Raw genomic sequence first — 16,818 nt, 5'->3', positions numbered from 1 at the left:
AATTTCCTTTTGAAACTTGAGTTGCTATTGGACCAAATAGTTGTTGCTACTATTTATGCCCCTGCCAGGTGATCTTTTCACTCTGACTTACATGTTGCATATTGTCCTGGCTTACTGCCTCTTGTGGTTCTACACGAATTTATTTCCAGGTCTTTGACACCATCTTGGGAAGAAGTTCTTCTATTCAACGATGTATTCTCTTACTTTCTAAGTCGCAAGGAATCAGATCCAAAAGTTATAATGTTTTTTGAGGTGAGGATCACTTTTTGTAGCAAATGAAGTTTGAAGGGGAAGGGGTGTGATTGATCCAGTTAAAATAGATGAGGTCGTTTAGGTTGGACCTTTTAGAACGCTATTACAGTGGAGCGGTCACAAACCCCTTCTCAGAATGAACATCGTCTCTTTGAATTTTGTCCCCTTTGAGCCTTGTGACTCTGAAGATCCTGCTGAGCTCATGCTTTTTTACTTATATAGTTACAGGGAAACAGGGAAATGGGTTACTGTCCTAGAGTCAACAAATCTATTTCTAAACATTGACCAGCCAAATGTCTTTCAAGGTAATGTAACCAACTTACGTACATATGCAATAATTTTCTATTTTTCTGTAAGGTGGTGGACTTCTTGAGCATGACAGCTGCAAAAAGAAGGAAAGGCGTAGTGACAGGTGACAAAGGATGGTACCATGTAGCATGGGCGTTTCTAAAAGTAAGTTGGCTTTATTAGCTGTGTTATGGGGAGGGGAGGAGAGGGGGGAAGCTGTGAACTTGTGGGACAAACTTGCAATAGGGTGTAAACATCCGATTGTTAGAGTGAAAATTTCGCGTTTAGAGTTAAATTAATGACTTTTACCTCTAGTCCTTCTTGGTTCAAAAACCATTACATTTCAGCAGATGTTTCCCAGTGTAACGTTGTGTTTATAATGCAGTTAAATGCAATTTAACGGAGTTAACAACAAAAAGCATTAGCGTTCTCTGGTAGCCAGCGGTTTTTTACATATACGCATGATTCGGAATTCCATGTGCTCTTCATTTGAGGCGTTCTTGCATGTGCTTAGAGCATGAACTTGCAGCGTTGTGAGGAGTGCCAGCTCATCATCCAGGCAGTTTTCCCCACCCCTTCCCTCCCTCTTTCCACTGTTTATTCAGTGTGGCAGATGCCTGTTTCCCTTTCCTGTGTGGGGGTTCATGGCTGGGTTGCCAGGATTTGCCAGCCATGAGAGAAGCCTCCATCTAGGGGAAGCTCCTGGATGTTTCAGGCTGTAACCTCCAATTAGCGATGCAGTTGTCAACCATGATTTTGACTAAAACACATTTTTACTCAACCAAGGAAAGCGGACAAAGATGATGCTTTCCTAATACAAGAGAAAGTCTTCATTTCTTAATGGGAAGTACTTTTGAGTGAAAAAAGAATTAAAGTCACAATTTTTGTTTTTCCAAGGTTGTTGGTGGGAATGGCGCGCCCAACACGGATAAAAAGGTTCGTCTCCAACTGTTCCAGCCTCCCAAGTCTACAATCAAAACGAATAACATAGTAGAGGTAAGATAGCTGTTGATATGGTCACTATGGGTTTAACCCTTTAACTCCCATGAGTGACCAAGACAGAATTTCTCCTAACAATATCCACACAATATCAAGTAGACAAGTGAAGAGAATAAAGAAAAATATCAACTAGGGGATTGCTAGTTGATCCAATATCAAATTCTCCAACCTAACATCATAATAATTGTATTGCAGACAGTAAGCTTCAAAATTCTTTACGGTGGCCAATGTACGTTATCAACTCAGTTGATAATGCTGAATTACCCTGTTATACTCTCCCACCGACGCAGCACCACACTTTCTTTAGAAAGTTACCCCTTTTTCCAGCCACCATCTCGTTATAACTGTGGTGATCTTATCCACTCAGGTATACCAGTGGTGGAAGTCAACTAAGCGAGTGCCTTACCCCTCCACTCTTTATGTGACATTAAAGGGGGTCCAGCCACCCAAGACTATTGACCCGAGTTTGCGTTCTATGTTTGCCATCCAACAGGTTTGCCTTTTTTTTCTTTTTCCCTTTTCTTTGTGAACATTGTGATAGGTATGGTGAACATTCGGGTCCTTACAAACTGCCAACAGAGATGTGTTCTGTGGAGTTTAAGCACTATAAAGAAAAATAACAGCTGCAACACAGAAACTTTAAAACTAGTTGCGAACATTTATTTCTTATTTGAGAAATTATAACGAGGCGAAGTTAAAAAATGCCGGTTTTTAGTTGGTTGTTAGTATTTATGGTAAGATCGGTGATAATAATACACTGAGTGATGCTCCCACACTGTCACCATCATCAGCTTGCTTTCTCTTCAAACCCTAGTTTGTTCGGGAAATTGATGTCTTTAATCGTTTTGGTAATTGGTTTATTCTCGATTACAGGAAAAGGGTAAGGTATCGTTTGAGGAATTTGGTTTGGATGCTGAAAGACGAGCTCATGGAATGAGGTTTGTACCTTCCTTGCGCACTGACATGTGCTTTGTTTTTTTGTGTGCAATTTTTACGGGTTAAATGAGCACAAAGGACCAAATCGATCGTGATCTTACGGGTGTGGTGGTCGTTGAGGAGAATCACTTGTCGTTCCCCAAATCTCCCTCTCAGTCAAGAGTGTGAATGATTACCAGCAAACTGTTATTTGGAGACAAATCTAATATTCCAAAGGGGTTGTAGCCTGTCATACAGTTACTGGTTGATTAGCTCTAGTTCTATTTGCTTATTCTCAAGATGCAAAGACCGATTTCATTGTCGGTTTGATAGAGCGCTTTGTATTGGTGTGGCGTAAAATTAAAACCATAATAATCACAGAGGCAAAGCGCAACAAATGCAAGTTTTTATAGGAGTTGTAGAATCCGGCAAACTGCTAAAAGGGACTGGAAAGCTAAGAGGTAACGGGTTGCCATTGGATTAGTTTTCAGTCAGACATACATATGTCTCCATCTGTCGCGCGTTTCAAGAAATCTAGGCTACATGTTTACGTCCAGAAAACATGCAATCTTTTTTAGTTAAATATTAACAAGACTGCATATTTCAAATATTTAAGTTTTTGAAATGCATCAGGAATACAACCTTCTTGGATAAAGTACATATTTGGTGCACTTGAAGTGAAGAAAAAGTTACCCGTACAATTCAAAGTTCTCTTTTCTGATGTTGCAGAGATGGAAAGAGTGACGATGAACTTCAAAACTGGAGCAGGCTTCCCGGTCAGGTAAACCAACTTTTTTATTTCATAACATGCCACTTGAATGATGTAGCTTATTTTCAATGGTGATGGCCGTTTACATTTAAGAACAAAGATGCGAAAGACCCGTTGCTTCTCGCGGAAAGCAAAGGAAACGATGGAAGAGATCTATACGCAGCCTAAACGTTGTTGCTCATAATCTACAGTCAGACTCAATGGTTTATAAGCTTACCCGATTCTTCAGTTAATTTCATGAAATAATTACTGATTTAAATTTCTCTCGCCGAAAAAATGATACCTTTGAAGTGGAGCACCCCCTTTTTAGCTCATTATAAGGCGAACCTCATCCCCTATCCCATGTTAATGATTACAATACTTCTCTTTCGTAATGGTTTTTTTCCTGTATTTTGATTCTTGGCTGCAGATGAATCGTATTCCAAACAAACAAAATGCATCACTTTTGTCAGGAAAGAGGGGCTGTTTTATCCTCAAGTTCTCTCACAATGGCAGGTAGTGCTATTAGAAGTTAAAAAAATTTTTGTAAGCTTTAATATGTAAAAACAATACTCTTCACTTATTAGTTGAATTTTAGCTTTGTATGCTTTTCTCTGCATGAAGCTTAATGTAACTTCCACGAAGATTTCCAAATGTGCGTCATTAACAATGGTTTTCAAACTAATCTCGCACGTTGAGATAATTTACTTACTAATTTACTTTACTTATTTATTCTCGGGCGTGCTGAGAATCTGTCCATGCTGAATCTTGACTGATTCTCCAGAATGAAAAGAAACTCAGTGACAAGCCAACTTCTTTAGCACAGAAAAAACATGAAAAGAGATTGTGAATGAGAAAGGTGTAGAGAAGAAACAGAACTTACAGTAGTTTGTCACAGTGACATGTTTGACTCTATTCCTAGATACCTGGCTTGTGGGTGTGCAGACTTGGACACCTTCCCTATTATTATATACAAGGTAACAATTAAGCCACATTTCCGCTGTGTCTGCACACGTATTTTCTTCATCTTCAGCTTTGATGTCTTCAATGTGCTAACGGCATCTAGCATCATTTCGATGTATTTCCCAAAGAATTATAAGTCCATTATCTCAGTCGAAAGTCAAAACGTTAAAATAGTTTGTTTCCTACATCAGTGTTTTGCACACGGTTTTCTTTGTGTTCTGTTTGATTGTTTGTTACGTTAGTGTCTCGCGCACTATTCTCTCTGTGCTCTGTTTGATTGTTTGTTACGTTAGTGTCACGCGCACTTTTTTCTCTGTTTTCTGTTTGATTGTTTGTTACGTTAGTGTCACGCGCACTATTCTCTCTGTGTTCTGTTTGATTGTTTGTTACGTTAGTGTCATGCGCACTATTCTCTCTGTGTTCTGTTTGATTGTTTGTTACGTTAGTGTCATGCGCACTATTCTCTCTGTGTTCTGTTTGATTGTTTGTTACGTTAGTGTCATGCGCACTATGCTCTCTGTGTTCTGTTTGATTGTTTGTTACGTTAGTGTCATGCGCACTATTCTCTCTGTGTTCTGTTTGATTGTTTGTTACGTTAGTGTCATGTGCACTATTCTCTGTGTTCTGTTTGATTGTTTGTTACGTTAGTGTCATGCGCACTATTCTCTCTGTGTTCTGTTTGATTGTTTGTTACGTTAGTGTCATGTGCACTATTCTCTCTGTGTTCTGTTTGATTGTTTGTTACGTTAGTGTCATGCGCACTATTCTCTCTGTGTTCTGTTTGATTGTTTGTTACGTTAGTGTCATGCGCACTATTCTCTCTGTGTTCTGTTTGATTGTTTGTTACGTTAGTGTCTAGCGCACTATTCTCTTTGTGTTCTGTTTGATTGTTTGTTACGTTAGTGTCTAGCGCACTATTCTCTTTGTGTTCTGTTTGATTGTCTGTTACGTTAGTGTCTCGCGCACTATTCTCTCTGTGTTCTGTTTGATTGTTTGTTACGTTAGTGTCATGCGCACTATTCTCTCTGTGTTGTGTTTGATGTTTGTTACGTTAGTGTCTCGTGCACTATTCTTTCTGTGTTCTGTTTGATTGTTTGTTACGTTAGTGTCATGCGCACTATTCTCTGTGTTGTGTTTGATGTTTGTTACGTTAGTGTCTCGTGCACTATTCTCTCTGTGTTGTGTTTGATGTTTGTTACGTTAGTGTCACGTGCACTATTCTCTCTGTTTTCTGTTTGATTGTTTGTTACGTTAGTGTCTCCTGCACTATTCTCTCTGTGTTCTGTTTGATTGTTTGTTACGTTAGTGTCACACGCACTATTCTCTCTGTGTTCTGTTTGATTGTTTGTCACGTTAGTGTCATGCGCACTATTCTCTCTGTGTTGTGTTTGATGTTTGTTACGTTAGTGTCACGTGCACTATTCTCTCTGTTTTCTGTTTGATTGTTTGTTACGTTAGTGTCTCCTGCACTATTCTCTCTGTGTTCTGTTTGATTGTTTGTTACCTTAGTGTCACGTACACTATTCTCTCTGTGTTCTGTTTGATTGTTTGTTACGTTAGTGTCATGCGCACTATTCTCTCTGTGTTCTGTTTGATTGTTTGTTACGTTAGTGTCATGCGCACTATGCTCTCTGTGTTCTGTTTGATTGTTTGTTACGTTAGTGTCATGCGCACTATTCTCTCTGTGTTCTGTTTGATTGTTTGTTACGTTAGTGTCATGCGCACTATTCTCTCTGTGTTCTGTTTGATTGTTTGTTACGTTAGTGTCACGTGCACTATTCTCTTTGTGTTCTGTTTGATTGTTTGTTACGTTAGTGTCTCGCGCACTATTCTCTCTGTGTTCTGTTTGATTGTTTGTTACGTTAGTGTCATGCGCACTATTCTCTCTGTGTTGTGTTTGATGTTTGTTACGTTAGTGTCTCGTGCACTATTCTCTCTGTGTTGTGTTTGATGTTTGTTACGTTAGTGTCACGTGCACTATTCTCTCTGTTTTCTGTTTGATGGTTTGTTACGTTAGTGTCTCCTGCACTATTCTCTCTGTGTTCTGTTTGATTGTTTGTTACGTTAGTGTCACGTACACTATTCTCTCTGTGTTCTGTTTGATTGTTTGTTACGTTAGTGTCATGCGCACTATTCTCTCTGTGTTCTGTTTGATTGTTTGTCACGTTAGTGTCATGCGCACTATTCTCTCTGTGTTGTGTTTGATGTTTGTTACGTTAGTGTCACGTGCACTATTCTCTGTTTTCTGTTTGATTGTTTGTTACGTTAGTGTCTCCTGCACTATTCTCTCTGTGTTCTGTTTGATTGTTTGTTACGTTAGTGTCACGTACACTATTCTCTCTGTGTTCTGTTTGATTGTTTGTTACGTTAGTGTCATGCGCACTATTCTTTCTGTGTTCTGTTTGATTGTTTGTTACGTTAGTGTCATGCGCACTATGCTCTCTGTGTTCTGTTTGATTGTTTGTTACGTTAGTGTCATGCGCACTATTCTCTCTGTGTTCTGTTTGATTGTTTGTTACGTTAGTGTCATGCGCACTATGCTCTCTGTGTTCTGTTTGATTGTTTGTTACGTTAGTGTCATGCGCACTATTCTCTCTGTGTTCTGTTTGATTGTTTGTTACGTTAGTGTCATGCGCACTATTCTCTCTGTGTTCTGTTTGATTGTTTGTTACGTTAGTGTCACGTGCACTATTCTCTTTGTGTTCTGTTTGATTGTTTGTTACGTTAGTGTCTCGCGCACTATTCTCTCTGTGTTCTGTTTGATTGTTTGTTACGTTAGTGTCATGCGCACTATTCTCTCTGTGTTGTGTTTGATGTTTGTTACGTTAGTGTCTCGTGCACTATTCTCTCTGTGTTGTGTTTGATGTTTGTTACGTTAGTGTCACGTGCACTATTCTCTCTGTTTTCTGTTTGATGGTTTGTTACGTTAGTGTCTCCTGCACTATTCTCTCTGTGTTCTGTTTGATTGTTTGTTACGTTAGTGTCACGTACACTATTCTCTCTGTGTTCTGTTTGATTGTTTGTTACGTTAGTGTCATGCGCACTATTCTCTCTGTGTTCTGTTTGATTGTTTGTCACGTTAGTGTCATGCGCACTATTCTCTCTGTGTTGTGTTTGATGTTTGTTACGTTAGTGTCACGTGCACTATTCTCTGTTTTCTGTTTGATTGTTTGTTACGTTAGTGTCTCCTGCACTATTCTCTCTGTGTTCTGTTTGATTGTTTGTTACGTTAGTGTCACGTACACTATTCTCTCTGTGTTCTGTTTGATTGTTTGTTACGTTAGTGTCATGCGCACTATTCTTTCTGTGTTCTGTTTGATTGTTTGTTACGTTAGTGTCATGCGCACTATGCTCTCTGTGTTCTGTTTGATTGTTTGTTACGTTAGTGTCATGCGCACTATTCTCTCTGTGTTCTGTTTGATTGTTTGTTACGTTAGTCTCATGTGCACTATTCTCTCTGTGTTCTGTTTGATTGTTTGTTACGTTAGTGTCATGCGCACTATGCTCTCTGTGTTCTGTTTGATTGTTTGTTACGTTAGTGTCATGCGCACTATTCTCTCTGTGTTCTGTTTGATTGTTTGTTACGTTAGTGTCATGCGCACTATTCTCTCTGTGTTCTGTTTGATTGTTTGTTACGTTAGTGTCACGTACACTATTCTCTCTGTGTTCAGTTTGATTGTTTGTTACGTTAGTGTCACGTGCACTATTCTCTTTGTGTTCTGTTTGATTGTTTGTTACGTTAGTGTCATGCGCACTATTCTCTCTGTGTTCTGTTTGATTGTTTGTTACGTTAGTGTCATGCGCACTATTCTCTCTGTGTTCAGTTTGATTGTTTGTTACGTTAGTGTCACGTACACTATTCTCTCTGTGTTCTGTTTGATTGTTTGTTACGTTAGTCTCATGCGCACTATTCTCTCTGTGTTCTGTTTGATTGTTTGTTACGTTAGTGTCACGTGCACTATTCTCTTTGTGTTCTGTTTGATTGTTTGTTACGTTAGTGTCATGCGCACTATTCTCTCTGTGTTCTGTTTGATTGTTTGTTACGTTAGTGTCTCGCGCACTATTCTCTCTGTGTTCTGTTTGATTGTTTGTTACGTTAGTGTCATGCGCACTATTCTCTCTGTGTTCTGTTTGATTGTTTGTTACGTTAGTGTCATGCGCACTATTCTCTCTGTGTTCTGTTTGATTGTTTGTTACGTTAGTGTCATGCGCACTATTCTCTCTGTGTTCTGTTTGATTGTTTGTTACGTTAGTCTCATGCGCACTATTCTCTCTGTGTTCTGTTTGATTGTTTGTTACGTTAGTGTCATGCGCACTATTCTCTCTGTATTCTGTTTGATTGTTTGTTACGTTAGTGTCACGTGCACTATTCTCTTTGTGTTCTGTTTGATTGTTTGTTACGTTAGTGTCTCGCGCACTATTCTCTCTGTGTTCTGTTTGATTGTTTGTTACGTTAGTGTCATGCGCACTATTCTCTCTGTGTTGTGTTTGATGTTTGTTACGTTAGTGTCATGCGCACTATTCTCTCTGGGTTCTGTTTGATTGTTTGTTACGTTAGTGTCATGCGCACTATTCTCTCTGTGTTGTGTTTGATGTTTGTTACGTTAGTGTCTCGTGTACTATTCTTTCCTTGTTGTGTTTGATTGTTTGTTACGTTAGTGTCTCGTGCACTATTCTCTCTGTGTTCTGTTTGATTGTTTGTTACGTAAGTGTCACGCGCACTATTCTCTCTGTGTTCTGTTTGATTGTTTGTTACGTTAGTGTCATGCGCACTATTCTCTCTGTGTTGTGTTTGATGTTTGTTACGTTAGTGTCACGTGCACTATTCTCTCTGGGTTCTGTTTGATTGTCTGTTACGTTAGTGTCACGTGCACTATTCTCTCTGTGTTCTGTTTGATTGTTTGTTACGTTAGTGTCATGCGCACTATTCTCTTTGTGTTCTGTTTGATTGTTTGTTACGTTAGTGTCATGTGCACTATTCTCTCTGTGTTCTGTTTGATTGTTTGTTACGTTAGTGTCATGCGCACTATTCTCTCTGTGTTCTGTTTGATTGTTTGTTACGTTAGTGTCATGCGCACTATTCTCTCTGTGTTCTGTTTGATTGTTTGTTACGTTAGTGTCACGCGCACTATTCTCTCTGTGTTGTGTTTGATGTTTGTTACGTTAGTGTCACGTGCACTATTCTCTCTGTGTTGTGTTTGTTGTTTGTTACGTTAGTGTCACGTGCACTATTCTCTCTGGGTTCTGTTCGAATGTTTGTTACGTTAGTGTCATGCGCACTATTCTCTCTGTGTTCTGTTTGATTGTTTGTAACGTTAGTGTCACGCGCACTATTCTCTCTGTGTTGTGTTTGATTGTTTGTTACGTTAGTGTCACGCGCACTATTCTCTCTGTGTTCTGTTTGATTGTTTGTTACGTTAGTGTCACGCGCACTATTCTCTCTGTTCAGTTTGATTGTTTGTTACGTTAGTGTCTCGTGCACTATTCTCTCTGTGTTCTGTTTGATTGTTTGTTACGTTAGTGTCACGTGCACTATTCTCTCTGTGTTCTGTTTGATTGTTTGTTACGTTAGTGTCATGCGCACTATTCTCTCTGTGTTGTGTTTGATGTTTGTTACGTTAGTGTCACGTGCACTATTCTCTCTGTGTTCTGTTTGATTGTTTGTTACGTTAGTGTCTCGTGCACCAGTTTCTCTGTGTTCTGTTTGATTGTTTGTTACGTTGGTGTCACGCGCACTATTCTCTTTGTATTCTGTGTGGTTGTTTGTTACGTTAGTGACACGTGCAGTATGCTCTCTGTGTTCTGTTTGATTGTTTGTTTCGTTAGTGTCATGCGCACTATTCTCTCTGTGTTCTGTTTGATTGTTTGTTACGTTAGTGTCATGTGCACTATTCTCTCTGTGTTGTGTTTGATTTTTCGTTACGTTAGTGTCTCGCGCACTATTCTCTCTGTTTAATTTGATTGTTTGTTACGTTAGTGTCACGCGCACTATTCTCTCTGTGTTCTGTTGGATTGTTTGTTACGTTAGTGTCACGCGCACTTTTTTCTCTGTTTTCTGTTTGATTGTTTGTTACGTTAGTGTCACGCGCACTACTCTCTCTGTGTTCCGTTTGATTGTTTGTTACGTTAGTGTCACGTGCACTATTCTCTTTGTATTCTGTTTTATTGTTTGTTACGTTAGTGTCATGCGCACTATGCTCTCTGTGTTCTGTTTGATTGTTTGTTACGTTAGTGTCATGCGCACTATTCTCTCTGTGTTCTGTTTGATTGTTTGTTACGTTAGTGTCACGTGCACTATTCTCTCTGTGTTCTGTTTGATTGTTTGTTACGTTAGTGTCACGTGCACTATTCTCTCTGTGTTCTGTTTGATTGTTTGTTACGTTAGTGTCTCGCGCGCTATTCTCTCTGTGTTCTGTTTGATTGTTTGTTACGTTAGTGTCACGCGCACTATTCTCTCTGTGTTCTGTTTGATTGTTTGTTACGTTAGTGTCTCGCGCACTATTCTCTCTCTGTTCAATGTGATTGTTTGTTACGTTTTTGTCACGCGCACTATTCTCTGTGTTCTGTTTGATTGTTTGTTACGTTAGTGTCATGCGCACTATTCTCTCTGTGTTCTGTCTGATTTTTCGTCACGTTAGTGTCTCGTGCACTATTCTCTCTGTTTTCTGTTTGATTGTGTGTTACGTCAGTGTCTCGCGCACTATTGTCTCTGTTCAGTTTGATTTTTGTTACGTAAGGTTTTTAAGCACTTTTCTCACTATGTTATGTTTGATTGTTCGATACGTTGGTGTCTGGCGCACTATTCTCTCTGTGTTCTATCAGAAGTTCGCCCTTTGATTAACCTGGTACCTTCACTTTTTCTGTGTGCTTTTTCTTTGTTCATGTTAGTATTGTGCACTGTTTTATTTGTGTTCTGTCTAATTGTTTGTTACGTTGGTCTCTTGGTTATACGCTTTAGGTCTGGCCCAAAATATATCGATGCCCGCAAACATTAACTTTATCCTTTATACTAATGATGGAGAGGCATTGGTAGAGAGGACTACTACGGATCTGAGCTGGATTTTTTGAAGACTTTTTGCGCATATAAAGATGTTTTTGCCCTTTATGACAAGCTTACTGCAATAGAGATTCTTTTGAAACGAATGACACTTCAGCAGCGTTACGAAGTTTTAAACTGGCCTCCATGAGAGAGGGTCTTCATTTTTCTTTTTTATTGTCAGGTACCATCATATGAAACTTGCGTTCATCTTCCTGGACACTTCAGTATCATATATGACTTGTGTTGGTCACCTGACGATTCTGAACTTCTGTCGACCTCTTCAGATGGAACTGTCAGGTAAACAATAAACTAACTGCCGTCTGTTGGATTTTTACCATGATCTTCGTCGCCTTGCGGATGATTTTATTGGAATTGGAGATTTAAGACAACTGCAAATCTTATCAGAAGTTCACCCTTTGATTAGCTTACCACCTACTCTTTTTCTTTGTCCATGTTAGTCAGCAACCTTAACTTAGCTTTTATCATTTGCCCAATGAACAGATGCTGGGACACAAAGACGATGATGACGTCATCTATCAAGCTGTATCCACACCCGTGTTTTGTGTATGCAGCACAATATCACCCAGGCTCCCCTCATCTTGTGGTGACCGGGGGATATGACCACCTTATAAGGGTATGGACGAAACTGAGCGATGGACTCAATGGCAAGGTAAAATGACTTTATTGACAGACTGTGCATGTTTGCGACGTCGATAATAATTTGAAAAGAGTTACACTTAAAACGCCACCGAGTTTTTGGTTAATTTACACCGTGTTGTTGGTTTTGATTGAATGAGATAAAAAATATCAGGATATTGACATTGACACTACGGAAACCCCTTCACCAACACAGTGATATGGATCGTTTCCTCTGGTTATCGGGGTGAACTTAGTCCTGAAAAGGACCTTCAATGAACTTAAAAACAGCTCTTCCCTTGACTATGATAACGACTTCCCTTCAGGTTATTGAAACGTCATTCACTGTCGCACATTCACTGGTGCGTTTTAAAAGTAATGTGTTACTGTACATACATCTTGGTCGCTGAGAATCGTTACGTAATACAGATTTGTTTCTTAAGTGTGGCAGATTTCAGATTTGCAGTCTCTGGCTCAACTGATCTTAAAAACTAACTCGCGAAACTTGTAAAACGTTGTTAATATTAATTGGTGTTATCCGCAGCTTCTGAGAGAAATTGAGGGACACAGTGGCTTTATCAACAGCATCTGCTTCGACCAAGATGGTGAGTCCTGCTTTAGTCCATTACTTTAAATAGTTGAGGGTGACTGTTCTTGCCATGAAAAGAGGTTTTCAAACTGGAAATTTAGACGCGATCATTCCCTTTTCCCAGCTTAATGCGCATGCCTCGCTTCCCACTGCTCAACTGCGCAGGGACACCTTTTTGCCCCGATTTGATGGACTCGCGCGACAGATTACGCTGGGAGAGAAGAACTCCTCTTACTCTGAATAAAGAAATTGCGACAACCGATTAGAGCGAGGTAACCACAACGAACCAATCAGAACTTAACATTATCCTGACTTTACTGCAAGTTTCGATACTATCTTTCCTTCAAGGTGCTAAGATGTTTTCAGCAGACAGTAACGGGGTGGTTATGATTTGGAATTCGTATGTTCAAGCACAAGCAGATACAAAAAAGAAGAGAAAAGGAACTAGTGGTAAGACAAACGTTGATTAAAATCGCAAATCACCAGCTTGTCTCATATTCAAATACCTCTTTAACCCTTCCATTCGAGAGAGAATTGTGCCATGTACTTGTCACTTGTGTGCATCTCGCGTTGGTTATTTGTATTTTTTTATTTGTCAATATCATCAGTTAGACGACGTAGATGTTAACCCTTTGACTGCTTAGAGTGACAAGCATCACATTTCTTTTTACTAAAGAAGCTCTTGATTGGTAAACAAATTCTCCTTGTCAGCATAGCTGGGAATGTATAGAGAAAGTATGGAGAATATGCAAACTGATGTTAGGGAGCAAAACGCTTTTATAAAATAATTACTGTTGTACTCCGAGAGCTGATAAAACGAGGAAGGGTGACTTGGGATGGACTTACATCTCACTCAGGAGGAGTGGCAATATTCCTTGATGCTTATGCTAAATACGAATAAGCTCCAGTAGCTTTGCGAGCTAGTTTCATGTGTAGACTATGCCTTTTTAACATTCATGACAAAGGTTTTCACCGAAACTTAGAAGTCATATTGGGCTCACTTCTACCATTTACCACTGGGGTAGTCAACTTTATTGTCGGTTTTAATCATCTCCAAAACAGTTTAATCAGACCGTTAAAAAATTTGTTTCTGTGATTTTTATTTGCTAGGTTACGTTCACGACTGGACGCTGGATAAAGAAGTAGCCATTGATGAAATTCAGGTTGGTCGTTTGATTGTCACTTGCAGATTTAATCCGCCTTATTTCAGCACTGGTTTCTCTTCCATTGTTTCTCTCAGTCTTACAGTGCAATAGTCTTCGTTAGTTACTTAGTGAATGTACCATTTACTTAATAACTTACATAGTCTCACCAGCCATTTGTTATGAATTTGAAGGGTAACGTCATCAACTCGCTTTGTTTACATCCCAACGGCCGTAAGATTCTGGTTCACGTGCGTAACAGTGTGCTATGCATGCTGGACCTGAGGAGCTATACCGTCATGCAACGCTACCTTGGAGCCTCAAACTTTAAGGAACACATTCGTAGCACTATGAGTGCATGTGGCTGTTTCGTTATCGGGGGCTCCGAAGATGGGCATGCGTATGTGTGGAACACAGAAACAGGTAAGTCTTGTTTAAAACCTTATTTTTAGCGGAGCATCTACATCAGATAATGTTGGCCCTGGTGTAACCCTTTGATTCCTGAGTTGACCAGCATCTAATTTCTCCATACAATATCACCCCTGAATTACACTTCAGGGTCATAAGAATAAAGGAAATAATCACCAACCTAGAGAACCTCTTGATTGTTAAAAAAATTCTCCTTTTCAACTCCATAGGAAATGTATAGAGAATGGTACGGAGAATTTGCAAATCGATGTTAGGTTAGAGCGTTAAGCTCTGAAAGGCCGGGTTGTTATGTGTGTTTTAAGGCCACAAATTTGAACCACTCCCTCACTGCCATTCTTTCACTGGGAGTTTTAATATTCATTGGCCACGTTGGTAGGAAAACCTGTAAGATTTCTTAGAGATGACCCTAATACTACGATGACTTCTGCCTCAGCCTTATTGAGGAGGAAACCAACACTTCTAGTCGCCCTATGCTTTTGAGAGCCGGGATAACTTAGTGATACAGGCCCCTTGATGTGGGTTATGGTTTGTAGTACACTCTGAGAATGATCTACGTATATAATAATCAGTATGAAGGAATTTTTCTTTCAACTGCACATTTCAGGCGACCTGGTATCAGTGTACAAATCACTTGGTTATCATCATGCCGTGTCAGATGTGCAGTTTCATCCTTTGGATCACATCATCGCCTTCTGTTCATTTGGTGACTCACATCCTGTTCTTGTATACCACTATGACCCCAAAGGTTTGTTTCAGAGAAATATGCTGTATCATGTTCACACTTGATTATATCTCTTAGTTGGTACGTGAAAAATGATGGGTCAATTTAGTGAGCTGTATTTCACTGAACGGCCCGCTAAATTCAAAATTTTGTTTGAACTGAAATCTTCATCCTTAATTTGAACTCAGAGGCATAATATATATCTTACTAACCTCGTTTCACGGTCCTTAAATCCGAGCGGAAAAAACTCGGTCTGTAACTTACAATACGGACCTCGAACTCGGTTGATAAGAGGTATGGTAATGATGATTGTAATAGTTACCATGATAATGCACATGATAACAAAGATGCTAGTTGGTGGAATTTGAGTTCTAGAGGTATACTCTCCTCTACATTGTTTGTTTCTGTCGCCAGCTGCGAAAGAAGAAGCGAAGAAATTTATGACTTCCCCAGTGACATCCTCTAAACAGGCTGCTACGTCACAGCAGAGCACAGCCACCCCTGATGACGTTACCAGGCATGCGCAGATGGCTGATAAAACCAAGGACTTGTTGCGCATGCGAAAAGTCAAGCAGAAACTGGACTCCGTACTGGTGGGTGTGGATTATTTCTCGTTTGAGAGAGGACTAACGCTCATCAGCTTGCGACGTATAGGGTGTTTAATTGCGTACGCGAAAAATGACTGAATGAGAGACATTGAGTAAGGGGAGCTAGTTGGTAAGACCTGTCGAGATTGGCCTTGATCTTTTGGACCTGGGTGGAATAAATAGCTTTTCTAATGTTTCTGCCTACCGTGTCTTTTTTCCAGTTTCCGTTCGCCGTTTCTCGCATTCAGTATATCTTAAAAGCGAAGTTTGTGTGAGCCTTAAAAAACTGGAAAACATGTTGCGTTTTGATGAGTTCTCCTTTCCGTGTTGATTTTATATCATGACGTCCTTATCATATGATTTTACTTATCATTTCAACGGTGGAGAACTTTCGAAACTGGGATACTCGCACTCTCTCTCGATAGTGCAGAGTTATTACAAGTCAGAGAAACTGTTAACTTTATGTTCATGGTTCCTTTTCTTTTAATAATTCTAGACTTCTTCTTTTGCTTACGCACGTCATATCCTTACATTCGATATGATTAGACATCTTTGTTCACATAGAGGCCATGTAGTGTAGTCGCTGTATCTCTCGCTGACGAGATTTGTCTCATAGGGTGATGGTTTTTTTTCTCTAGAAAATACCCCTAGCAATTTTGACTGCTTGTTTTTCAACTTTTTTTGCTTGATGAAAATCAAATAAAAGGCATTCAGTTTGTTACTGGAGGAGTGCCTCACTCTTTCGTGAGCAAAATATCGAGATCTTCCAATCTCTGCGATAAATTTTTATGTTTCTCCGGTTGTCTCAGGAAACACCGGCGTCTCCCGGCGTTATGGACAGAGCACTGCTGAGAACACCAGGGGCAGACAGCCTAATGTTCCAAACCCCAGGGACACCCGATAGTGCCGCATACCCCGGATCTGTAACCCCGGGAAAGAGGCCAGGGAGCGTTACGTTTCAGTTTCCAGAAAGCCCTGAGCGAACATACCGCCAAGGCTTGGGTACTAATGTGAGTCTTTCAACCTGGGATTCAGACTTCTCTCCGGCTGGGTACAGCACAACTCCGGGACAGGTAAGTCATGAAAATCCAGTTCATCTTGAAGGCAGCTTAAACAGAAGTATTAGTCTCCTGGCAGTTTGAAAAATATTCAGATGCACGAATTGACTCAGTTATAACCACAAGCAATAAGATAAAATCCAACGAAAAGAAAATTGTCTGAAAATATGACTTACCCCTTATTGTTTCTGTGTACACTAGTTACGTTCACTCTTCCGCTTTTCACATTCAAGCAAACCAGTTCTTAGTTCTAGCCAAAATCGCGGATTGTTGAACTCAATGACATGAACATCCAAAAGGTTTCTGGAATGTTGTTTTCAGAAGATGCTATTAAATAGAAGAAGTACTACTCTCATGTGAGCCACCTCTCTCCACGAGGACACCCCTCTCTTTTAAGCCCAAGTGTGTTTTAATCACCCTCCTTCTCCGCCTCTCTCTTAGTCAAGAACTGT

At 39.9% G+C, this 16,818-nt stretch overlaps 1 protein-coding gene across 2 annotated transcripts in view; it reads left to right on the top strand.

The window, feature by feature from the left end:
• LOC131786670 (jouberin) overlaps positions 1-16,818 on the top strand; it is a 28,201-nt gene that overhangs the window by 7,529 nt on the left and 3,854 nt on the right. For both annotated transcript variants that reach the window (XM_066162533.1, XM_066162534.1), the window contains exons 12-28: positions 150-252; positions 610-705; positions 1,438-1,536; positions 1,907-2,032; positions 2,413-2,477; positions 3,184-3,235; positions 3,633-3,718; positions 4,125-4,179; positions 11,386-11,501; positions 11,706-11,874; positions 12,385-12,445; positions 12,778-12,879; positions 13,540-13,592; positions 13,766-13,994; positions 14,605-14,745; positions 15,136-15,314; positions 16,118-16,381. In XM_066162533.1, the coding sequence (XP_066018630.1) occupies positions 150-252; positions 610-705; positions 1,438-1,536; positions 1,907-2,032; positions 2,413-2,477; positions 3,184-3,235; positions 3,633-3,718; positions 4,125-4,179; positions 11,386-11,501; positions 11,706-11,874; positions 12,385-12,445; positions 12,778-12,879; positions 13,540-13,592; positions 13,766-13,994; positions 14,605-14,745; positions 15,136-15,314; positions 16,118-16,381 (1,996 nt within the window). The remainder of the gene's footprint in view (positions 1-149; positions 253-609; positions 706-1,437; positions 1,537-1,906; positions 2,033-2,412; positions 2,478-3,183; positions 3,236-3,632; positions 3,719-4,124; positions 4,180-11,385; positions 11,502-11,705; positions 11,875-12,384; positions 12,446-12,777; positions 12,880-13,539; positions 13,593-13,765; positions 13,995-14,604; positions 14,746-15,135; positions 15,315-16,117; positions 16,382-16,818) is intronic.

This window comes from Pocillopora verrucosa, chromosome 2 (assembly GCF_036669915.1).
Source record: "Pocillopora verrucosa isolate sample1 chromosome 2, ASM3666991v2, whole genome shotgun sequence".
Classification (NCBI taxonomy): domain Eukaryota; kingdom Metazoa; phylum Cnidaria; class Anthozoa; order Scleractinia; family Pocilloporidae; genus Pocillopora; species Pocillopora verrucosa.
This window is presented reverse-complemented; position numbering and strand designations above follow the sequence as displayed.